Source organism: Mytilus californianus, unplaced genomic scaffold (genome assembly GCF_021869535.1).
Source record: "Mytilus californianus isolate M0D057914Y unplaced genomic scaffold, xbMytCali1.0.p SCAF_5, whole genome shotgun sequence".
NCBI classification, from domain to species: domain Eukaryota; kingdom Metazoa; phylum Mollusca; class Bivalvia; order Mytilida; family Mytilidae; genus Mytilus; species Mytilus californianus.
This window is the reverse complement of record NW_026262701.1, coordinates 48,618,700-48,646,499: the sequence shown is the minus strand read 5'-3', so window position 1 is coordinate 48,646,499 and position 27,800 is coordinate 48,618,700. Positions and strand designations below refer to the sequence as shown.

The window sequence follows — 27,800 nt, the reverse complement described above, 5'->3', positions numbered from 1 at the left end:
ACCAAATTCTTGATTTAATAAGTTCTTGTCGTTGTATCTATCTTATAAATATCGATAGTTACCTCCCATTTACTGCTTTCCCTTGTTCCCTTATTGTATAAGTCTATCCATGTCATTACCACCCAACACATATTATTTCCAACCACATTCTGTATTTGCCTGTCCCAAGTCACGAGCCTGTAGTACAATGGGTGTCGTTGCATGATTCTTTTCCGTCATATTTGTTTTTCGTATATTATTTTGTTATAAAGTAAGTCGTTTGTTTTCTCGTTTGAATTGTTTCACACCACATTTTTTCATGTTTGGGACTTTAATAGCCGACTATACGGTATAGTTTTTTTCGTTGTTGAAGGCCGTACAGTGGCCTATAATTGATTGCTACCTCTTCGTTTTAACTCTGGTGGATAGTTGTCTCATTGGCAATCATGCCACATCTTCTTATTTTCAAATCAAAACATGTGTGTTGATAAGATATGACAACCCTGCTATATATGCATATTAAAAGTCCTATACCAAGTTATAAGTGTCCTCTTTGACACATTCCCCATTTCCATTCTCAATTTTATTACATGAAAACATAGACTAAACTGGTAATTATAAATGTCAAATGTTTGATATTCACATGTGGGATCTATGTTACAGTTCATCTGTATTAAGAAAATGAAAAACTTAGGCATTGGAATGATCAACCTTTTTGTGAAAAAATCGTGAAGCTAGCTTGATTGATGTGGCTAATTCTCATAACATTACTTTAACATTTGTTGAAGAAAGAATATATCTGTCAGTTATTAGACATGTCCAATTAAAACATATCGTTTAATGTAAAGCAATAGACTTTGGTAGATGGTAAATTAATGATAAAGATTGAAAAGTTGACAATGGGAAAACCTAAATCAACGCTTTTATGTAAAGACGGAAGTCTTGAGTTATCCTTGAGTGTAAATTTCTTGAAACAGATCTAGACTATCAGCATATTCTTTTCTCAGTAGTATCTCATGTTTCAAGATAAAACCAACGAGACGAGGTATGCTTACTATTCAATAAAAGACCAAATGTCATGGATGTACACAACTACAGTTCACATGGTACAGCCTTAAACAATGAGCAAAACCCATACCATATATTTAAGCTATTAAGGCATCAGATTAATAAAACTTCAATGAGACAGCAAATAAACGACAGAAAAAAAGACAACAACTGAAGTCAACATACAGTATTCAACAAATAAAGACGGCTGTCTATACAATATGCCTAAGGGAGCTACCATTTGATTTTTATGAGGGGGGGGGGGGGGGGGGGGGGGGGGGGGCTTGGATGAAATTTGAAAAAAAAGGCAGGACAGGAGTTTTGAAAAAAAGTCAGGATGACAAGTTAGGTAAAAAAAAGTCAGGATAAACTTTAAAAAAAAAGGCAGGACCGAATAGAGTGAAAAATAAAAAGGCAGGACAGAGATTATACAACTAAAAAAAAAAAACGCAGGACAAAATTTTTCATCCTAAGTTTTCTCGTTTGAATTGTTTTATATTTGTCATTTCGGGGACTTATATAGCTGACTATGCGGTATGCTCGTTGTTGAAGGCCGTAATGTGACCTATAGTTGTTAACTTCTTTGTCATTTGGTCACTGGTGGAGAGTTGTCACATTGGCCATCAAAAATAAAAGCATATTATTTCAACTTCTTTGTTATAAATGATTGAAAAAATACATATCTATTTATTTTCCACTTGTATCACATGAAATAATTCCCGAACGAGATTTCAACGAGACTGAAGCATCAGAAGAATACATCCTCAATCAAGTTTGGTTTAACCTGAGTGATTATATAGACCTACGTTTAACCACCTTACAAATTGAATTTATTCACTGGTCCACTTCACGACAATGGACATGATAAAAGTAATCAACGATTAATAAATTTATCAACCAATTTAATGGATAAAACATTTTAGAAGTTTAAGAATTTGAGCCAACCAATCTTTTTTTAGGACTTTTAAAATGTAGCTTACTTAACAAAATAACAGCAGACACTAATTTAATTAGAGTTCTTGTTCACCAGACCGCGAATCAAACTCACTACCGCCTGCGTTCTACGCGAGACCGCTAGAATTAAACCGACCACCGAAGACTGCTGCATTTTACATATTTTTCCCCCAACGCTTTATAAATGAAATACAGGCATGAAAATGTCTCTGATTTAACATTGAATTTCCTCTTTTAATATTTCATTTTTGAAGGAATTTTAACTATTGAATCTACCTTTTATTTCATTTCCATTTGCCTTTATATGATATATAATGAGTGGTTCCTCGATGAAAAGCACTTTCTCTGTATTAATGGTAATTTTAATTGAATCATAAGAAATACAAATAAGTTAGAAAGAATGCTCACAGTAACGGAAAGTATGCTCAACGTATTTTTACATGCTTATATAAAATAATGTCGACGTTCACTCTAATATCAGTGGCTGTACTTCAGAGTAAATTTTATACAACAAAATCATTAACTTTTCAGAAAGGCATGATCGTGCGCAATACACAGAACAAATGGTACTAAATTTCAATGCAGAAAACAAAAAAGACAAACATAGGGTGAGGGTTGAAATCTCACAAAACATGCTTACCCCATTAATCATTTTGCGCCTGTCCCAAGTCAGGAACTTCTGGCCTTTGTTAGTCTTGTATGTTTTTTTTAATTTTGGTTCATTTATATGTTTCGGAGGTTAGTTTGACGTCCATTTTCACTGAACAGTTACACAGGTACACATTTCTGTTTAGGTGTCAGTTTAAGCCCGCCTCCGGGTGCGGGATTTTCTCGCTGTGTTAAAGACCCATTGTTGGCCTTTGTCTGTTTTCTGCTCTTTGGTCGGGTTGACTTATTCCTCGCTTCCATTCTCAATTTTATTTTATACATGTGATAATTAGTATTGCTTCAACAATACAGTTGTCGAATTGATGTTCATCTAAAAAAATACTAGACGCCATAATTAAGCAACAACATTTATCAACCAATATATTGAGCAAAAACAAAATGAACGCCAATTCATTAACTTCTAAAAAGGATACATAAAATTACTGTAAAAAGCTGGATATGCATGATCATGTTTTATTAAATTCCTGCGTGTGAAATCCATAGTTCAACAATAAATCTCTGTATTTGTAATAAAAATGTACGCAAGATTTCCCTATTTGTGTTAAATATATACTTGCTATAAAAGTTACAAGCAATGATAATTTTACGTCGAATTATATGAAATCAAAGACGCGCGTATCGAATCAGCTAAAAAATATACACTCCATAAGGAACATAACCAGCGAGAACAAAGAAATTAACCATAGGAGTGTTAAACTTTATCAAGAAATATTATTGGACTAGACCTTCAACTTATAAATTAGTACAATTACTTTATGTTGAAAACACTATGGAACTTTGTAATCTTGGAAAGTACTTACTCTATGCATTTAAGTGCAGAAACAATATTTAAGACATATTTATATTATATGTAGTCTGAATCTTACAAACTGTATAATATGTGACTGATATTTCTGATGTGTATATACGTGTTTGTTAACTTGTAAATTGTATATTTATGCATACTATACTGATGAACTGTATTGTTCAAAGTAATAAAGAATTGAAATTGAAGTAAATCCGTTCCCTTTAAATCTTAATTTTAGTATTAAGATTACCATGAATTTTTCTTATTTAATGTCTTTAGAAGGACGCCAGCCACTATTCACGTTTGGAGAATTTGTTGAGATGGATTAGTACTTTAAATGAATTTTTAGAAGAAATAAAAAATGAATTGCTTGCATACAATTTATCGTCTAAACGGTTTGTTCACGCTTCTCCAACATTTGAAAAATCCAACTCACGTTTATCCAACAAGTGTCAAACAATAGATGTTCATGGTGTTTAGGGAGCTACCATTTGATTTTTAGGGGGGGGGGGGGGGGGGGGGGCTTGGATGAAATTTGAAAAAAATAGGCAGGACAGGAGTTTTGAGTTAAAAAAAAAGCAGGTTGAGACACTTTGCAAAAAAAAAGTCAGGATGACAATTTATGTAAAAAAAAGTCAGGATAAACTAAAAAAAAAAGGCAGGACCGAATAGAGTGAAAAATAAAAAGGCAAGACAGAGATTACAACTTAAAAAAATATGCAGGACAAAATTTTTCATCCTAGCCCCCCCCCCCCCCCCCCCCTACCATAAAAATCAAATGGCAGCTCCCTTATACAGCAATTAAAATTGTTGTGTTTAGGAAGTTATAGTGAGACCTGTATACAATGCATAATGCTATTTTCATATTATACTTTTTAATGATAGATGTAAAATAATAATTAATTCAGAAAAATTCAGAAATAAATTGGTTATTTAATGATAAAAAAAATCGAATACCGTTCAACTTCCGATTACTATCTGAAATACAAATATTTATGACAACTTGAAAAGGGTTTTTGTTTAACAATTTTAGAGTTAGAATAAAAACAGTATCGTTCTGCATCTTTAGTCGGACTCTTTCTTCTTATTTTATAAGGTGGATCACCGATTTCAGCTTAGTAAAGTTTTCAAAGAAGCACTTACAGGCATTACGTGGTTAAAACGAAGACGATTATAAGACATTTAAAACTTTCTTTATTGAGAATTTGTGTGTTCGATATAAAATTCGATAAAAATACAAATCATTTCGAGTGTCAAAATAAATAATGTAAAGGAACCTTTTTGCTTTGTAAGCAATGGATCAAGAACTGATTTTTGTTTTTTTTTAACCTTTAAACAACACACCAAAATAACTGAGCAGCATCTAATCAGATTGACAAAATACGAAAATTTTAACTCGCTTCTAAAAGAATAGTAAATAAAATGTGACGTTACGATAACCCGAATAATTCAGTCGTTATATTCCACTACTCTACGAGTGGGAGAGTCGATCACAGGGAGGGACTGAATTATTCGGTTTAACGTTACGGGGGAATGTTCTAAGGATTAAAGTGAGAAAAAGTAAAGGTAATTAATTCAGCGATGCCCATGATTAAAGAATCTGCTGCTAAAAATAGAAGAATTTTCTATTTTCACATAAGATATTTATTGTATTTTTAAAAATTATTATTTGGGGGTAAATGTCATCGTTTAAAAACTATCCCGTTGTGGCGGATATTTTTATTCTGATGTATTACGGAATTTGCAAAGTTAAACTATAAAAATCCCTGAAGGCCTTTAAAATACAAGACAAACATTGTGGTTCATTCTCAGAAAAATCGCCAGCCGAAAAAAGGACAATTTTTAACTGAAACTACAATAAATTGGTCGAAACCGAATCGGATCATTAAATACGTTAACCTCCGACACAAAAGCGAGCCCTTGTTTTGCGTATTTCAGTTATTTTTTATAAATTGAAATTAAATAAGACTTTCGATCAGAAGAATAATTTCAAATAAAGGTTTTTATATTCGCTTTGAGCATATTATGTGCTTGTCCTTTATATGTAAACGAAACATAAGAATATGGCATGCCGTTGAGGAATGTATTCCCTATTTTTTACAATATTCAAAAATGATATCATTTTTTGAATATCAAACTATGATATCGGATAGAAGTCCGTTTACGCTAAAAATGCGTCCTTTTGCGCCACTTCCATTCTTTTTCTACACAGATTCTATTTTTCACCTTTTCTTTGAAAAAATTACATCATATTTAACCATAAATCTTCTTTGAAACATAATTTACAGAATAATATTTTGTACTGTAGATCAAAATTTACAAGTAAATTCGTAACTCCAGGACACTGAAAAATTTAGTTATTGTTGAATATAGTCCCTTTAATGTATTAGTCACAGGTTGGCCAGTGTTGGGCCAGCATTTTAGAACGACTAAAAGTGACTGAATTAAAAATCATTTAAAGTGGTTAAGGATGTTCGCTCCTCTTGTTTTTTAATTTTTGCCAGATTTTCGGAATCCTCTGGTTTTATCCATGTTTTTCCATTAAATAATTTTGTCTACTAACCCCTACTTTTCTTTTCATAATTTAATTTCATATAGTTTTAGAAGCCATATTTGAAAATCTTATAAAATCCGTGTTATGTTTTCATAGTTTTTGAAAGAGTAAAACGGACAATGTTAAAAGTATGAAAAATATAGAGAGAATCATTTCCCGCCAAATTTTCAGTGGCTTATATCTCAAAAACAAGCTTAGTTTAAACATATTTTATTTGCTCAAAGCAAAAAAGGATCAAACACAAGTAAAACATACTTAAAAAGTCTTCTCCACAATGCAATATATATAACAATACAAATTGAACATGAGCATGCATCATATAATATAAACAACATAAATATTACTAAACTATACTGAAAAAAGGAGAGGGAATGAGGAAAGAACGACAGAGATTAGGATGATGATGATAATGATGATGATGTGTGTTTTACCTATACTGATACTATACTACGAGGAATCGTTTGGATCTCTTTATAAAATTGAATACTAATAAAGTAGCGAACATCCTTAAATAAACTTTTTTTTAAAGTATTCAACAAAACATAAAATTTTGTACACACTGACGGACAACACAATTATATTAAAGGGTGAAATTTTTAATTTAAGGCAAAAACATGATCTATACTCCTCTTGTATAATTCTGGTATTTTTCAATGGCAAATGTTATCTTTTCTGAGATATGTCTTCTTCTTACTAGTGTTGCATATGCGTTGTGCAATTTAATGTAAGAAGAGGTTTGAAAATTTGTCGATATTGTCCATAAAACACACATAAATGGATGTGTAGTTCTTATGAAATGCCTCTGGGTCATCATTAGTGCGTTTATTATTATTATTATTATTATTATTATTATTATTATTATTATTATTATTATTATTATCATTATTATTATTATTATTATTATTATTATTATTATTATTATTGAAAAGATAAACAAATAATGAATAGCAATGAATCCCAAAATAATAGGTAAAGCAAGAAACACAAAAAAAACAGAAAATTTGTGTCTGAAAAAGATAAATTTTCAGCGATCGTTTGTTTTTCTAAATATTCAATTCATTTCCATTATCATTTACAAAAATCCTTTCACCTTCACCTGTCACACCTGTATAATGAAACCCTTAATTACTGGGACCTTACTTTCCTAATACACAAATATACAATACAATATCCTGTACCTGACACGAAATTCCCGGCGGTTTGGCTGTAAAATACTGAAAGGTGTGGATTCCCCATGGTTGATGACACGGAGATTGACCATATAAACAAAATCCTCCAGAGGTGTGATCATTCCAATTCTAAAGACTGAAAGAGATATATGTAAGTACTGCATTATATTATTTGTTAATGTTTATATATTATCTCAAGGAGATTATATGGTCTCATATAACCTCCTTGATTATGTTAAATAAATAATCTTTATTTCAAGAAGATAATCCCATTAGTTAAATCAAAATTATAATTTACGTTCAGCTGATAAAAAAATATTAAAACTTCCGAAGCCAAAAACAAATTTTTTGAAGAAAACTTTTATATATTCTGGTTCTCAAATATGGAATAGTTTACCAAATGAAATAAAGATGAGTAATACACTTTTATCTTTTAAAACAAAATGATACAAATTTTTCATGAATAGGGCAAATAAATATGCCTCTTACACTCAGTGCAGATGTTGGTTAGTTTTATTGGAGGGTAATCTTGAGCTATTGAGAATATTTTTATATACTTTGAACATATTTATTTGAACTTTTTATTCCTATTCCCAATATTTGTCCTAAGAGCTATTACTGTGTTTAAATCGATTTTATTAGGGAAAACAATACGGAGATATATATCTTTTTTGTAAAGTTTAGTTAGTGTCCATAAATAAAGTGCGGTTCACCCGGCATTTTTTTGTAGACTCGACTTTTAAACCTCTTCATAACTGGTTACTTCTTTGCGTTTTTTTTTCAAATCTTTGACTTTCCAAACTATTAATTCGGACGGAGAAAGTTTTCTAATAATAATTTCTGACAAGACAATTCTTTAAAACCACTGTATAGACATTGGAACAATGAATGAAATAATAATACATAGTATACAAAATAAGAACATATTGACAGAAACTTATAATATGTTTCTGATATTGCTTTATTATAGTGATTATAAATGTAACGACTCGTTTAGTAGTACACGTATATTTATAATATATATGATTTAATATTTATTTTAATTATTACACCATTTATATTCATATGAACTAAATCAAATGTTACAAAAACAATCATTTATTTGAAGGCTTACAGACTATGAGTAGAAATAAATTATTAAATATAATGATCCTAATTTTTAATGAACTATACATTCAGGAATTTACTTCGTCAAAATTATCTCCCCATTACGACACTTAATTTTCATAACCGTAAAAATAGAAGCCATTGTGAATCATTGTAGTGATGACGCGCTGTCATTTTAGCTCTTGAAAACCGATAAATTTATCCACATAGGATCATTACGATCCTTATATGCCAGTTGTGTTTTAAAAGACAAATGTATCCACTAGCTACTGAGCATCAATTAATGTACTTTTATGCATTTCGTTAACTTAAAACTATTGTCTGATCGGTTGTCAGGGGGAATTTTCGAAAGTTCAAAATTATTTAAAAAAATTCTAATTAAATATTTCGTGGAAGGGCAGACTAAAAAATTTCAGAGATTGAAGACTAATTACCCTAGATAGCACACACAAAAAAATAAGTTTTTTTTTAGTTATGCATTTTCAAGATCCACTTGAAAAGTCTGTCGTCAAGTACTTTTAGTAAAAATTTGTTATTCGAATACACCTTCTCTGTTGTTATGACCTATTAGAAAGGTATTTCACTTGACCCATATATTTCATTTTGTAGTACTGTAAATTTATAATGTTATATGTCTATCAACGTAGAGCCTAAACATATAAAAATAATAGAATCTGAAGCGAGATGATGTATCAAAAATTTTTCTTTTATACGTTTTCAAGACAGAATAGTCAACACAAACACGACAGAACATAAAAAGGTGTACTCGACTTTCTCTTTTCGATAAAATCATTGCCTATTTTTGGGATTTTTAAAAAAAAAAAACTGTCGCCGGGGGCAGAGATGCAAATTATTGCTTTAAAAAGGTCAATCTATTATCTTTCTTTGACATTTTTTCGACGCAATCTATGCTTATGCACAAAAAAGATCCACATGTATTTGCACCTACCGCAATCGACATTTTTGTGAAAATTTGTCTATAATTTAAAAGATTACAAATATCTCGAAGCTCCGTACCATAATTTAAGTAAAACCAAATACATAAGACGCATAAAATCCTAAATTAGGCACATTCATTAAACTTTTAAAGCCCATAGAAACAGATGTAAACAAATCAAATTTACCAACTTGACCTTTTTTACCTTCTCTAACAAAGAGTTCCATTTCTTTTGATGAATCTCAACTTGGTTTCCGCCTGTATAGGCTTTACATTTACTGTATATGTGTTCGGAAACTGGCACTAAAAATTGAAAGACATCTCTTGGTCCCAATTGCAATATATTTTTGTTTTTTCACTGTCAGATAAACGACTATAAAAATTATAATTTTTCCGTAAAATAAACATTTCTAAATGTTCATGAATTATAATGTACTAAAACTTTATTTGCCTAAAGAATAACGACTGAAGCATATAGTCTCTGTTCTCTGGACTCTATTTCTAAATAGTGATCAACAATCCTTAAGGGCATACAATACAGTTTTGATCCCACGGTAAATTTTTTACGAAAGTTTGCATACAAGCTATTTTTCACCTAGTCAATTCAAATATGTAATAAAAAATATACCCTTTATGTGCTAATTTTATTTTACTTGACTTTGAAAGGAATGACGTTGCGCACGGTATTGGTGTCTCTTTGAAAAAATGCGATAGATAGCGGGTTATTCCAATTCAAGCTCTTTTCCTACAGAATGAATATCCATGTTCTGTATATCATTCGAAAGGACATAAACCAAAGAAATCAATAAAGTAGGTGATGTTGTGCTTTGTATATTTTGTAAAGGAAAACGTTGCTCATTTCGATGCCTATAAAGTCATTTTAAGGGTGTCCCGCTGTTACAATTTTGCTTTGTGCGCGTCTTTGAAATCACAGTGTGGATTAATTAGTAGGTTAAATGAGATAAAATTTTACAACAGTATTGTACACCATTGACGAAAAATTGTGTCATAGACGTTTTTAACTGTGAGCGAAAGAAGATTGTCAGAAGCGTTGAGATTAGGAAGAGAAAAAATGTCCCATTCAGCTGCTCAGCTATAAAAACTTTCTGCCTTCATTATTACAGGATATAACAGATGCAAGTGGCTGTTGATAATAAAAGAAAATTTATACATGACCTAAAGAAGCAATCTGAAGCCATCACTATATAACTGCGGTCTTACTTTCATAACATCGTCAGTTTTCCCGTGTCCAATAAAATGTCCCCATGGACAAAATAACACATAAAATAAATTGGAGGCTGTTTATTAAACGAAATTTTACTTGATCCGCAATTTTTAGCAAGTTTTAACAGATATGAATGGAAAATACATTTAATTTCCTCTAAAATGATATGCTATATATTTTTGTTTGAACTGCAGGTAGAAAAAACGTAACGATCTAAGATGTCCAATGACATGTCCCCAAAACTGTAATTTGACGATCACGTCATGATAACGCTAAACTGTACATGAATTTTCTTGCATATTTGGCATAAAATTGTCTGATCTATATTAAAAATTTAATTTCATGAAATTGTCTGATCTATATTAAACATTTTATAAATTTATTGTTTGATATGCATCAAAGTAGATCTGGTTTGTATAAATAATTTAAGATGACGAAATATTTAACTCGGATACTTGATAAAGACCAGTGTTCTCGGTCATAAAACTTTACTCAGTACTCGGAAGATAAAACTTGTGCTAGAAACACCAAATCCAGTATTTTAATTGGTTGCTTTCCGAGTCTGAGTCGTGCTCCTTGGCCAAAAAGTGAGAAAAGATAACATATGATCACAGTCTCGTAAATTTTTTTGTTATAAGTGTCGCTGGTGTTTACTAAGAGTTTAGACTAATCTTTAATCATCTACACAGTAACATGTGTATGAAAAAGAAGGTTTACATTGTGTGGCAGAAAGGAGTTGGTTGTCTCGAATCTCCAACAGAATTGCCAGCTACATATTAGGCTTGCGATGCAACGAGTATTAAAGTTAAATTGAAACTTGTCTTTTACATTAATTGGAGATGGAAAGAGAGAGAGAAAAAAAAATGTGTGCTCAGTGTTAGGGTAAGCGTTGTCCGACAAATATGATGGATTGCACACAAACATGTAGCAGGCTCCAGCGTAATAATTTACAGACACTCCTAGGTACATTTTAACCTAGTCTAAGTTCCCTTTCGAAAAAAAAGTCTACCCCGCATCTTCCGAAATTTCTTATTTTCCGTATCTTTGAAAGCGTTTGTTTTGCTGGAAGTTCAATATTTATAACCAATTTATAGAAAAAGTTGGAGAGAATATCAAATAATGATAAATATATACTGTGTGTATAATAAATTGACACCATATTTCCTCTTTTTTAACCACTAAATCAACCACACAATGTCTACTGTGTGGATAAATGGTTCTCTCCGAACACCCCGGCTTCCTCCACCAATAAAAACTGACCGCCACAAGATAGCCAATAGTGTTTAATGTGGAGTTAAACACCAAATAATCAATCCACCAATCTGTTCGGTGGAAATTTTGTTTATACTTGTTAAAACAAAATCAAAAACACTGAAACCGAAAATCCAAAAATAACCCGTTTGAAAAGGATCTTAAAATGTCAAAGAAAATGTAGTGTAAACCGATACCCAGTTATATGTTGAAATTGGAAACACTGAAACAAAAACTATTTAACGTATAAAAAGTAAATTAAATACATTCCTGGTCCATAGTAATTTCTTTCAGATTCTTGTATATTTATGAAAGAAGTTACTAAAAAAATATACATCTTGTCACAAGAAAATTAGTATACTTTTTAAAAATCGGTTTTCGGCCTGTTGTTAATCAAATAGTGGTTAAGGTAGATTTAGGTCTTTATAAAACGGTATAAGTTTTCCATACTTTGCCAAAATGCTATAATTTCAAAAAATAACAAAAAGTATGGATCGCCGACCTTTTTTTAAAGCTTAATTTAATAAAGGTTGTGAAAAATTATCAGATTTTGTAAGGATGCTACATGGAAAAGACCCTTTTATGTGAATAAAAAGAAAACTAAACGATGGAGTGTTAAATACAACGTATACATGAGAAGATGGTTCTCTTTTATAATGTGTTTTCCGAAGCAAAAAAACAAAACAAAACAAAACAAAGCAAAAAAACAAAAAACAAAAAACAAACGTAATCCTCGTACTCGTTTTCTTACTTATTTTGAGGACAATCATGATTTAAAAATTCTTATCAATGAAAACATTTTCTTTTTAAATGAGAAAAGATGTAAACATGCATACGATAAACTCATCATCATATTTTTTCTCTCATTCAAATGAAAAAATTCACAAATTGAATTTTGCATCAAATTTGCTAATAATAATTGTAAAAATTTAGAATCGATCATTTGCAGCTAATTTTGCATCAAATTTGCTAATAATAATTGTAAAAATTTAGAATCGATCATTTGCAGCTATTTGCAATAAAAAATATTTTTAGACCCCGATCTACCTTAAAATATTGAAAATTAACAATGGCAGCATTTCTATTTCAAACGTGATACATAACTTATAAAGATTTAAATTTTCGTTAGGGAAGAGGATTTTCGAAATTATAAAAAAATTGCCATTTTTGACACAATTTGTATTGGTACCACTGAGCGTTACACGACGTTCTCAACAAAAAAAAGAGGATTTTGACGTTGTCTCAAAGAACGTTTCAAGCGTACAAGCATTTTACTTATGTGAAAATGTCGCTTTAACTGACTGTAAAATTAACATTCTGGACTTCTAATAGGCATTCATTTTGCAGAGATTTTTTGAGTTGCTTCATTAGATATTTTCTTTTTTTTCAATCCAGGGTTGGCAATAATAAATGTAAACATTAATATCCAAATTTCCATAGAATTTTTAAAATATTTAAAACACATGCAACATTTGTAATTTTGTGTAAAAATCACCTCCTACCGCAATGTTTAGCAACGAATTATAATATGATGTCATAAACGTATATGTCTTTGTATTATATTATTTAGCTACTTTCATTTTCAAAATAGACCATAGAAACAGAATGAAGCAGGAAACCCTGCAAAACATACTGCATATTAAGCTAAACTTTGACAAGCAATGCCTTGAAAACTTGTATGACAAGGTGGTTGACAAGTTTTTTTTCACCATAAAAAGTAGACAGATAGAGTTTTATCTGGGCTAATCATGTTGTACTTGTATATATATAGCCAGTGATTTAATGAATAAAGACAATGTTTGATTAATATCTTTATTATAACATGCCCTGTTCATATAATCATATCACGCGTTAAATGCCCTTTTTTCAGGATTGACACCCTGCCCTTTTGAAATCCTAGCTGGAACACTGGATGACAATCGTGCTGTATCAACCATCGGTGATAATATCGATATCAGTCACGGTTGCAAGGCTTTATCAAACCCCTATATGTATTACGTCATGTCTCGTGAAAAATACATAAGAGAGATTAGTTGCATTTGATGTACATGTATATATTAAAGTATATTAGCATATATCTTGCATTTATAAGCTTTTTATATGATTTTCGTATCAACCCTCAACCAAAATAATCCCTCGAGCAGAGCTCTTGTGATTATATTGGTGTCTCGGGTTGATACAGGTGTGATAAAAGTTGAAAAAGCCATATGATATTCTCTATTTAATGTCATTATAAAAAGTTGATATTAATTTTTCGTTATCCAGTAAATATTTAAGAAACATATTATTTTGACCTTAAATCATATAAACCCAGCAGAGATCTCTTATAATTTTATATACTTATAGAATGGTTCTCATTTTATGAACATGTCTTGTACATTTATAACTGTACATTACTGTGATTCAAAGATGATAATGTTCGATGTTGAATGGAATTTAGTTCCTAAACATATATCTCAAACTGTCAATCACTCATAACATTTGACTTATCGTTTGTTTTGCAGACATAATGCTTCGTCAAGAGATTCCAACCTTGTCCTTGTTGTCGCCTTTGTCACCTTTCAGTGAGTCATCCAATAGTAGTACAGATGAGCTAATCAGAGTTCCAAGGTATGTGTACATTATATATCTATAAAGAGTACATGTTATACAAGTCATTTGTCTCCATTTACTCAAAGTGATACCAATTCTAGAGAAGACTTTGAATCGATTTTTTTGTTGAAATCGCTGTAAATAACACTTTTATAGTTTTAACTTAACCCGTCCTGAAACATAAAATACATTTCATTTTTGTTTGTAAATTATACCAAATTCATAATCTTGTTCAAAAGATGTCCTTATATTAATACAAGTTTTCATGTGAGGGATGTTTGTGATTTTTTTTCCCCTAGAATTTTTTTAAAACTTTTTGACCTACAAACTTGATTTATAGTGAACATGGCGAAGATTATCCTAGAAATACGTTTGTGTGTTACTATTTTTAAGTTACTTTGGAATATTTCCCGTCAGAAAATATAGGTTTTGTTGACAACAAGATTTCCGGATTCCTAGACGATTTTGCAATTTCCAATATCAAATACCATTTGAATTGAATTCGATTCTCTCTTTTACATTTAGTTTTTTAATATTTAATTTGGATCGTTCTTATGGTTTTACGGGCGCAGGACATTTTAGCGATAATTTGTAAACCATTCGGGACACTGAAGTAATGAATAATCTACACCCTAATCTAGACTAAATATAGAAAAAGAACAGGGTAACATATCTGGCGCTAAAATAAGCTGGACTTATACGCTAAAACGTCTGATTTTGTTTTCGTTGAAATGGCCTATTAATACACAAAAATGTCCAAAGTACTTTATACAGTTTTCCAATTTCTATTATGTTTTAAATTTTGTAATCTGTTATCTGTTAGTCTTTATCTAACATACTCTGTTTTTATAAAAAAAAATAAAAAATCCTTTCCTTCTTTTTGTATTCTAAATGTTTTTTTCCCAATGATAACATATTAATTATTATTTTCTATAAATTTTAATGAAAGAAGTAAATACATGCCTGTAGTTTTTTTCTATGTATTTAATTACACAAAGCTGTATATAAAATGCATATTATCTCTGTAACAGTAATCATTCTTTGACTGTATAATATTAGAATTTAACAATGACTCTTTCACCTGATTTCTTTCAAATTTTGAATTAGATTTAATTTCCTAAAATTGACAAATTCCAAGTGACGATGTTGCAAGTCAAAAATTACTTTCAAAATATATATACACACTGAGGGCAAAAGAGGTAGGGCCAAATTAAGTCTCCCCTGAATTTATTTTACAGCAGGGGCATTTTCAAAAAGTCTCTGAGTCTTTATTTAATTGACAGTATCACAGCTCCATGTGTGTAATTTGAGGTTGTAACAATTCATTATTTCTGAATATTGTTCGACATCATAAAGGCCTGGATATAGCTCAAATCAAAAGAAAACGCTTAGATTTCGCAGCTGTGGATGAAACATATCCTAGTACAATTGAAATAGGTCCACCTTTCTGTTTTTATCCGAAGCAACTTCGTTTTCAACATTTTAATTACTTTTTTCATATGTTTTTTTACTCTTTTCTTCTATGTCTGTTTTATATCCTAACTAACATTGATTAATTAGCTAGCTTTATAATTATCAAAATGTTTAATAGCTATATATAGCCTTATGTAGAGAAATCACGTTTAGGCAAACAAATGTATATTTTGATTCATTGTATGAGAACTTTGAAACTTGCAACAAAAACGCGCTTGATTTTATTCCTTTTTTAAAGATACGTTTGATATTGAAAAAAACGTGATAATTATCCTCAACACTGTTCATACCATGTCAATTTTAACACAATTAACTTCTTCTTCTTAATGTTCATTATTTGTTCTTCATTACAGTCAAAGGGCTATGGCATTGCAGCATCAAGACCCGTCTTTTGTATCTGATGGAAGCCAGTCTGACACCTCTGACATCTCTGTTACAACTGTATCAACTACCCAAAGTATAGAAAGTGTAAAAAGGTAAGTTGTCCTAGATTTACATAAGTAAAATAATTCATACGAGGTAATCATAATTAGTGAGGCAGCAAACAAAACAAGGATTAACATGTCATGATACGGTCTTGACGACAAACAAGTGCATGCCCAAACTATATACGGGTCATCGCAAAGAGTTTAGACAATTGATCTGGCCTATGATTTGTCATGGAAACTTGAGAAAATAACCGTTCGGTTTCACCAATGAGTCAACTTGCCGGTGGTCACAGAATATAATTATTGTTTTTCTTTTATTGTTTTTTTTTCACTTACAATGTAAATCAGGCCGATGGTTTTCTTGTTTTATTTGCTTTCAATGTTGTCGATGCCTTTTTATAGATTACTATACATCATGGGTGTTGCTCATTGTTGAAAGTCGTTGTAACTTTCATCTACGTACTTTGGTGGATAGTTGTCTCATCAACAATCATACCCCATATTTTTATTTATATTTCAGTCCTTTTGAATTACTTGTAGTATTTTGGTCAGATTTAGTAATATAGAAAAAAATGATGCAGATACATCAGACTTTATTTTGTTTGCTCTTTCGAATATGGAATATTAAAGCAAATAAAAAAAAACGCATTTTCGTATAACTATGTTTAAAGACGTTTTACTGATGCATTTATAATTATTACCTTTTGGTTAATAAATGAAACTCGAGCACTTTTCAATAAATTTTTCGTCTCAGTGTAAACTAAATAAATAGATAAAACGAAATTGTCGCAACCAGAGGTATTGTTAAAAAATGAAGTAAACATTGAAAATGTTATTCAGATACCGACCATTCATCTATTTATTTATTTTTTTGGGGGGGAGGTTATTATTTTTTTAATTTACTGAATTTCTTAATTGAAATGTTTTTGAAAGAAAATGAATTATTCTAGAAAGGAAGGGGGGAATAGCTTGTTTCCAACGCAAATTATGAAAAAAAACCTGCAGTGTAATCGAAAACAATTTCTTGCCTTGTGAAAAAAAGTTTTTTTTTAAAAACGTCGAAAGCAATGTTTGTTCGGAAAAAAAATGCCCCTTATTAAAGATGAGTCGTCGGTACTTTACCAAACATTCTTTAATGCATTGACCAATAAAATCGCACGAAAAATACCACATTATTTAAAATATATGCAAATAACCGTATCATTGGATCTCTTTCGATAGTTTCTGTTCTGTCACCATTGCAAATGTGAATATTAAGCAATTACAAATAGTTATATAATTATATGTTGATATGTCCATCATTAACCTATACATGTACATCATGCTTTACTTCGTTGTAGTAGTACAACTACTGAGACCCTGATAAAAGTTCATTTGAAAAGTCATTCTTTCAACTATTTTTTATTAGAAAGCATATTTTTTACACATAGTTTGCTAAACTGTTAAAAGTAGTATGAAAAATCTAGGAGAAACTATTTACTTGTTATTTATAATTGGTTTTGAACTAGCTTAAAGTAAATGCGAATACTCATAAATCGGTACTTTGTGTCTTTTGTATTTGTCTTTCTGGTAATGTATTTTGTTCTTCGTACCAATGTGATGAGTAAAGCCATTTTCAACTCATCTTTTAAATTAGTTTGTTCTTAAGTTGGAGGGGTATACACCACTGCCACACGCTAGAGGGGTGGATGAGCCCGCCAGTCTGTCCCAAAGTCTGCAGCCTGTAATTCAATTGTTGTCGTTAGTTGCTGTCTGTCATATTTTTCGTTAACTGTCTTGTCATATATCAGGCCCGTTGGTTTTCTAATTTGAATGGTTTCACAATTTGATCATGTCGGGGCCATTTATAACTAACGGTTATACGGTATTGGTTTTGTTCATTGTTGAAAGTAGTACGGTGACTTTTAGTCTTTTACCATCAAAATGGACCAGACATGTACGATAGCAAGAATGAAATTAAATATAATATTGCGCAGACAAAAAAGTAACATTACAATTTTGACGAATGAACCCAATCTCATGTTCATCCCTGATTGAAGTAGTAAAAATGTTTAAAAGATTTGCTAACATTTTAAGACAAAAGCGAATATATAAAAATATTTCCGTGTTTTCCAATTCAAAATGCAGCTATATACATTTATTCTTATTTTAATTTTTTTTGTTTTATTGTTTCAGCAATCAGACGTCTGCTACTACAAAACCTAGCTACCAGCGCCATCCTAAGCCGCCATATTCCTATCTTGGCATGATCATCATGGCCATCGAGATGTCTCCTGATAAAGCACTTTCATTGTCCGAGATCCATCTCTCACTTGTCAGCATGTTTCCATTCTTTCGAGGCACGTACCGGGGTTGGAAAGATTCAGTTCGTCACACCCTATCTTCAGGCACTTGCTTCTTCAAGTGTCTTCGAGGACGTATCAACAAATGGGCTGTTCATCTTCACCTAGCACCTTACAACGCTCTTCACCGACAAGACACAGCAGACTCAAGATCCTCATACTGGCCGCCAACCATATATGACTATCTTCGTGTACCCGAAGTGAAGTTGCCTACAAAGTACAACACTGCTTCTCCATCAGCTACTACTTCTGACTACATCCTGCAGACCAAACGTCCTACAGACTTCAGCATAGATCGTATTCTCACTCCTGAGATAGCAGATGACTCCAGACCACTTCTGACAGATGATACCTAACCAACATTCAACAAGATGACGCTTAAACTTAAGACCCGAAAGACAACTACAAGACGTCACCAAAGCTCACCACTAACAAAATTGGTTACAGACTCTGCTACCAAATGGGGTGTTACTGAAGAAACCGCAGTCGACCAACTTCGTTCCTTGTGTAAAATTATGGACACTACTAGTGCTCTACAGCAACATCAAGCATCCGAACAGTTACTTCTAGTTAAGTCCGAGTTACCATCACCAAGTCTTACCGATACGTCTAACCATTCACCTCCAAGTGACCTACAACAGTCATCATCCTACCATTACCAGCTACCGACTGCATTTGTTCCAAGTTATTGTTTGACTCAGCCATCTATTGACTACCAGTCGCAAGCCTACCAGCAGAATTTGCCAACTCAGTCTCACACTACCAGCCAGCACCATCAACTTTATACAACGGAGTACTTTCAACAACTATATGCAGCTCATCAATACCAACAACAGTATGCACACCAGCAACAACTTTATACACAACAACTATACCATCAACAACTAGCAGCCCAGCAATATGTTTACCATCCTAGTTTCCAAGGTTACCAACAGAAAGGTTTCTTTCAAGTGCCAGCTGATTTCAACACACTTGCAGCTGACCTGTCGTCTCCTTGTCAGTAGTTTATCAAATATGAACAAATAACTCAAAACTGATTCATGGTGCATTGTTTAAATTACTTATTGATTCCAAATGTACATTAAATTACAATTAGTATCTATTTTATCATTTTGAAGTAAAATATAAAGAGAGAGATGCTAAAGAGGAAAACTTTTTTAGACAGTTAAGACAATCCTATGATTTGTATATTTATTTATCAGTTAAACAGAATGATATGAACATAATAAATAATTTATTATAATTATAATATCTTGTTCTTTTCAAAGCCCGAGTCAATTACAATCAGCTGTCCAACTTGTAACAGGCCTCGTGGCTTAGAATTCATAATTACTTTACAGTTATCGCCCTTTACCTTACATCACGTAACGAGTTTTATTTAAAATTTTATTCTTCAACCCATGGATTTTTCAGGCTATTTGTTTTGTAAACGTTACATCAGTGTACTGGTATAAGTTACAAATTGGGAGAGAATTTATAAAATGTATTGAAGTACAACAACAAAACACCAAAAAGTCTTACATGTATAACAAAATAATCATCGCACTATCAAAATATAATCAAAGTACTGAAGTACTGAACATCGGATGACCACAAGTTCTTGAGGATGGTCAAAAGCACTTGTCTCAGAAAAAAACAACATATCTCTTTACCTAAAACTGAGGTTAATGTACAGAGATTTATTTTTTTCTGAGACAAGTTCGTGCGTGGATGATGAATAAATGACAGGAAATTCAACTTCACCGTAATAACTATTATATTGTAGTGATACAAATCAGTATACACTGAGTTGTTGTTTATATTATATTAAAATAACAGTTACATATATATATGATTTGAATCCATTTGTATATCATTCTATTCTACTATTCTAAAAATAGTGCAATGCAAGTGCATGGTGGACACTTTTCTGTAAAAATTCGATTTTTCTAAGATTGGATACGAGTAGGCATTCATATTTTCCCGCAAAATCAATTACAGAGTTACCGGTCCTTGACGGTATTTTCACAAAACGTTCTTTGAGATATTCTTCCGCATGCTTTAACACAATTTTTCGGTACGTGTGCATTGATATTATCAATGATTTTTTACTTATATCAAGGACGTATAACTAACATATATACTAATATACGTCCTTGCTTATATATATATATCTAACTACAAAACATTTTCATATTATTAATTTATGTTGTAAACAAAAATATTTTTATCAGTATTCATTGAAGAGATGTATTTATATCAAACGATAAGGAATGTTATTTTGCACTCGTTTATGTGCGCGTATTTATCATGTTTATAGATCGGTTACAAACCCAAAACTAATTTACATAATGGAAATCTAGGCGATAGCAATACATCGGGATGACCTCAAGGTCATCGCGATGTAAAAATCACTACTTAATATTGGTTGATTGATGGTGGTGTAAAATAAAGTCATCAGACACGAGGTGTGTCGCAGTGAACATCTTTTGTTCAAATATCACAAATACATGTACTTTTGATTTTTACTTTCCACGTATAAAAGAACACTATAGTGAAACATTTTGTATTAATATATAGATAAATACTAGTAATCGGGATAAAACCATGCTTCTTCGGTTGTAGGCGCATGTACATACTGTAGGTTTAAACAACATGATTTATTGTAATTCGCTTTAAAATAACTCTGAGTACCTTACTATGAGCGTGCTTCGTACCGATCTGGTGAGTCATATCATTCCAACTGATTTTTATAGTTTGTCGTTGTGTCGAGCTTTTACACAACTGTGCCATGCTATGGAGAGAGCTGAATGCTTACAAACATATTTTACTCTGTCTCATTCTTTATGTGAATGTCCCAAGTCATTGCGAATTGGTTGCTGTCTGCCATGCACATGTATTTGTTTTTTCGTTCATTGTTTTGTCATAAATTGGGCAGTTTGTTTTCACCTAGTTTTCAATTTTGCCATAGTCATTTTATACCTTACAAACTACTAGTATATGGATTTTGCTCATTGTTGAAGGTGGGTTGTGGTCTCATTGCCACATCTTCTTATTTTATAAAGTGGGTCTGAACTAGCACGTGGCAAGTGCGCTCGACTCCAATCTTAATTGGCTAAGATTGTTAGTTTTCCTACCGATGGTCGGTGGTTCCCTCCAGGCACTCCGACTTTCTCCACCAAGAAAAACTGACCGCCACGAAATAGTACAATAGTGTTGAAAGTGGCGTTAAACACCAATAAATCAATCAATCAATTGAAAGAGCTTTTGAAATCTTAGTTATCCTCCTTTTAGTCTTCCCAATGGAATAAGGTACATAGAATAATGTTCAGAAAAAAACACTATATCCATCAAATCAGCATAACAGAAATAAAAATTACAGGTACACGCATAACAATAATAACTTATACCTTATAGAAAATACTTAAGGTTACTGATGCAAGCACAATTTACTTATAATATAAATAATCTTCCGGTATATGATCTTGTCCTGGAACGTTCGTTAATGGCGGAATGACGTCCTTTGTTGATTTTATATAACCACATAGTGTTTGATAGATCATGTTTACTTCATAAAAGACATTTTTTATTAAGAAGTTTATACAGATTCCAGCAAAACAGAGAAAAAGAAGACAAGAATAACCTGCGCCAAATTTATCCACCTACCACGATTTTAAACATGTTTCTCGCTAGACATTTCCCATAGTTACTTAGTAGACAAACATTTGCACTATGAAAACAAATAAAAGGACCAGTGGTGTTTATGCCATTGATACAACAACCAACCAATATAAAAACACAAGAGATGTATATGCAGTGTGCAATAAAAGACTGGATATAAAGTGTCTACCACGTAACTCTCTTGTTACTACTAGTATACATATTAATTACAGAAGGAGTGGGACGATTTGAGTGGTGTTTGCAAACAAAAGTAAACGGATCTTTCGCAGAATCATCAAAAGCAGTACCTGTACTATAGAAAATTTATATCACTGACAACGTCATGGAAAAAAAGGAAAAACGACCAAAAAGACATACAACAGTATACAAAACACATCATAGTAAACTAAAGGCTGAGCATCACGAACCCGAACGAAAACCGGGCGTGATCTCAGGTACCCCGGAAGGTTTAGCAGATCGTGTTATTCCTATAAAATACGTTGATAAGCTATATATATATATCACGTGATTACATGTATGCATCACACATTATATAAATATTATAATTGGTAATTGACTCTTATCTAACCGTAAGACATCACCAAATTCGTTAAATACCGATCATGTAATTTTTTCTAACCCTGAAACTTAACCGAATGTGAAATATTGAAAATTGAATTGAAACCCGTGTTATCACGACAAAGGGTAGACAAGACTGTTCCTGTATAAAACAACACAGTCATTGAAAAATAAAAAAGCACGAAGAACGACACGAACCCCTTTTAAACAAAACTAGGGGTGATCTCAGCTTAATTCTTTTTCACAATTGATAACAGTTTTTAGCATAGAATACTATGGCCGTGATATCATATCCCGATATTTTTTTGTGTGTCTAGGGATTCAATATTAATGTTGGTCCCTTATTGTTACATAGGGTTGTAGGTTGCTGCCAAGGTTTTCCAAAAGATGTTAGGTCCGAAAATGCACACACAAAAAAATCATAGAATTTTGACAAGATCTCCAAAATGAGCTGTCCTTGGAGCCTATAAGTATAGATTCTTACATTGGTACCAGTGAATCATCGGATTTATCCAATCGAGATATTTAAATTATCGAATTTTAAAGTCCGAGCCTCGGCGAGGACTTTACAATTGATAACTTAACTATCGAGATTGGATAAATACGATAGTCCACGAGTAACTATGTAAGAATCTGTTTATTTAATGATTACCCAACAAATTTTCATTTTTGATAAACGAAAATCCCGTTCGAGTGCCTTCCACATTCCACAAAGTTGGCAATTTCTCTTAACACCTGTTAGCACGTTTCGATTCATCCAGTGAGCAGATAAAGGTTATGACTCTTCAACTCAGCCAATCATCTTCTGAGATCATGGGCAATCACACGTTTATTAAATTATTTTATACAATGGGTCAAGAAAGTGATAAATTGCCAAAGAATTAGAGAATGATCTATAATGTATTATATGATAAATTTTGAATTTAAGACCAAATTTTGCAGAGTGAACCTTGTCCTTTGACGGAGAATATTGTTTATCCTGCAATCAGCCAACAATTGAATAAACAACAGATACAAAAATAATGTTTTGGTTTATTTGTACATGTACATGTACATGTACAAATAAAGTTGAACAAACGGTAATGTGAATATTCAGTTCATTTTGGGGTTCCCTTCTCGGTCCGCGTATAAACTATGTCGATTTCTTAGAAAAATCAGTGACAACTATTTGGATTTGAACAGCTATACCTTAAAGTTCCAGGTGTAAATTACAGGACAAAAATAATATATGTACATAGTCGGAAATATGAAATGTATTAGTACTCGCTACGAAACAAGAGAACAAGTTCGACGAGCATCGCTTTTCGTCTTGTTTCTAAAGCTTGCATACAAATAAATTATATACTTTCCGGCAAGGTACATATATTGTGTAAATATATTCAGGAATAAGTTTGAAAATGCTAGGAAAACCTTTGTATCTTAACGCTTTAAGGCGCGGTTGTAAAATGGCTTACTCGTAAAATAAAATTGAGTTATATTTGACGATGCACAATACAAAACATGGATAATTTTATTCTGTCGCTTCCAAAATCGTCTGACCCATATGCCATGGATAAAAATTACGAATCAAAGGATAAACTGATCCAAATTGGATTTAACGCTTAATTAATGTACATAGTCAGCAAAAGAAGAAAGAAACATACACATTTTCTGGTTGTTCTGTAGACTTGTTTCAGGCTAGTGTTCCGGGGTCAACAACATAATGTCGCCTTTCAAAGGACAAATGTAAGCGCCGTATTACAATGAACAAAAATCAGCTATTAGTAAAAAAAATGCAGACACTTATCTTGTATGTACATCATTAACATGTTCAATTCAATTTAGTCATGTTATGCGTCATAAATATTTATTATTTCATATTTCGAAGTATTTCAAATCAAAAAAGGTGATAACGCCGTCAATTATACAATTATATACTACTACTATTACTACTAGTACTACACAAAACAAAGTAAAGTGTTCGACTATGGTGTTCAATACAAATCACAATAAATAGATATTTAAACATTGTCTACACATGTGGCAAATATAGTATATCTTTATTAGCCTCCATTAGGAGAGATAGTGATACGAATACAATATTAATGAATAACACAATATAAATAAAGTTTGAACACACAAAAAAAGGGGGGGGAGAGAAATTACTTTAACCTTATTTCACATTGTTAATTAGGAATGAGAAAATGTTTTGCAAAATTTGTAAACGTATGTGACGCATAAAAATTGAAAGTTTTTTTCTGCTCACAGTCTAGTTCGAATTCTGTTTCGCATGACAGTAAAATATAACCGAAATCTTCTTCAGCTAAGGAACCAAGAAAAGCACTAAAAGTTATTGGGTTTATACATAGTAACTCGCACCAAAATTCATCCCGAATGTCAGATAGGTAGTCACACGACGAAATTGCGTGAATAACAGTAAATTTGGTCCGGTAGTAAAATTTGTGCGCCAGACTTTTTTTCCTAGTTAATCAAGTCCATGACCATTATTTTACTAGGAATGTAAGTCCCGGGACAAAATTTCTTAGGAAAGTCCATATCTAGTAAAATATGAATGGCACTTATTTTCCAAGGAAAAATTGTGCTTAGACTTGTTTTTTCTTGTAATGTTTATTATATTATAAAAATTATTGAAAATTAAAAAAAAAATAATTAATTCAAAGTCACTGAACTTTGCCCTAGGGGCAGGGCCTCTATATAGTTATCAAACTGATATGTACTGATAGTAATGCAACTTCATATTAAATAGTTCCTATCAGACTAACTTAAGCAGAAAACATAACAATTGTTGACCCCAAACATGACGATGAAGTCATCGTCATCGGAAAAGCAATCCCTATATCTCGCTTTCCACGACTTTCGCTGCAGGCAAGACAAAAATGAGGACCAAATATCCCTTTCGAAGGCACAAATAAACAAAAGTTTGTTTCTCCTTCAATTTTCTACAATGTACAGAGTATGTGCTCTGGATTTTTATTTTTTAATTTACATACATTTTATTTTGGACTATCAAAAATAAATGGAGAATGTGTCCCCATGGACACAGATGATGCCCCCGCTTGCATACAACATTATAAAGGGACATAACTCAAGAACAATAAAAGTGACATAACTCAAGAACAATAAAAGTGACGCTACCCAAATTTGTACTTGATCTTAGTTTTGTGGTAATAAGAATTGTGTATAGGTTTCATGTTTGGTTGGGGCAAACGTAAGTTACACAACGGAAAATCAAAATTTTGCATTTTTTTTTATTTATAAAGGGGCATAACTCAATAATGGTTAAAGTGACACTACCCAAATTCAACTTGATCTGTGTTTTATCAGTGGAAGGCAAAATTAAACATTGCATTGTATAAAGCATTGATTGAATTTGATTCAACTATAATCATGGACAAAGGAAGATAACTCCAATTTAAAAAATTACTTGAACAATGACATCATTGATATTTTTAGAAAAAAAATGAAAAATTTAGCAATTTTTCCATTTGTAAAGGAGCATAACACTAGAACAGTAAAAGTGACGCATTCAAAATTCAAACTTGATCTGTGTATTGTAGTAATAAGCATTGTGTATAAGTTTCATAACATTTGGATGAGGCAAACTTAAAGGGAAAATTCGCGATTTTTTACTTATCATCTTATTATGTTCATAATACCATTAAAAACATATTCACCAAGTTTTATCTGTATATGAAAACTAATAAAGAAGAAAATTGGGAATTATTAATTCTATTTATTCAAACTTCCTGACTTATGTGACGTAGTTTAAGTCTTTTTGCATGCCGGGAGTGGATTAATCTCATTTAAAGTCTTGTTCGTTAATCATCTAATAACGCGATTTAAAGCGCATCAACGACTTTTGGTGTAGCTATTAACCAACTAACAATTCAGAAAGAAAAGTGATCAGCCGTGCATTTTTTTAAATTAAAATTTACGATTTATATTTTATGGATTTCTGATATGATTATAGTAATAAAAGCAAATCATACAATCGAATTTTTTTATGATTTTTTTTTCGACGGATATGTTGAACAACATATATAACTGATAGTATAATAGAATTCACGTTTGTATTCTCCCCTATTACTTCAGTCGAGGATTTGTCTTACTATACAAATCCTTGCTTCAGTCTAGCACTGTGTAAATACAATGCATGTGTATTATGCTGACACCACCTGGTAACGGCGTGGTTAAATTCACGGTAATTAAAAGATTAGCATTATGTAATTTTAATCCTTTGATCTTCACTAGAGTGGTGTTTGTCCTCAAGGGTTCACCGTTGCAGGTATGAGACAGATTTTTTTTAATTATTAAGGGAGGAATATGGTGGCAAAATACCTTAATCGCCGTTATATATTTTTTTTTAACATTTTGCATTTGCTCAGTTTTTAAATAAATAGGTGAGTATTTTGTTGTAACATCGAAATTCTGAATCACTTTCAATAAAATAATTATATAAATATTATAAATGGCCCACGAAAACGAGCGTATAAATCAAAACAGTACTATTTTAAATTATCATCGGTAACCTTGAATATTTAAATGTGCAGAGAAAATTATCAGTTACGAAAATATAGTTTTGTCGTCCAAAGCGATCTTCATTTACCTAATCAGGAATGCCCTTATTAAAATATTATAAATCTCACAACGTATTTATATAATTCTTAAGCTATTTGACCAACGATGTTTAAAAAAATTAACAGAATCAATCTAACGTCAACTTTCCTTTTTTAAATGGAGACAGAACGGCGAAATCAATTTTCAATGTGCTTGATATCTTGTACCTTTGTAAGACTTATCATTCATTCATAAACCCACTCTAAACCAGAGACATATATACGTCTGTTTAAACTGACAAGAAAACTCCTATAGCGGACAAGCAGTATATTCTGTAAATTTCTGAGATTTAATACAAAGAAATAAAAAAAATCCCGAAATTAATTTGATCCTGGAAAATATTCACATCCTCATTCGGTCTGAAAAAAAGATACGAATTTGGTATACAGAACATGCAGAAATGTGAATATTATAAAACCTAATTGTTATATCAGAAACCATTATAAATATG

General features: G+C 31.7%; 1 protein-coding gene across 1 annotated transcript in view; it reads left to right on the top strand.

The window, feature by feature from the left end:
- The first annotated feature begins 14,188 nt into the window (after positions 1 to 14,188).
- The window catches only part of LOC127702010 (tyrosinase-like protein 1), a 29,152-nt gene continuing 15,540 nt past the window's right edge, over positions 14,189 to 27,800 (top strand). The window contains exons 1-2 of the mRNA XM_052205988.1: positions 14,189 to 14,289; positions 16,098 to 16,220. Of these exons, the coding sequence (XP_052061948.1) occupies positions 14,189 to 14,289; positions 16,098 to 16,220 (224 nt within the window). The remainder of the gene's footprint in view (positions 14,290 to 16,097; positions 16,221 to 27,800) is intronic.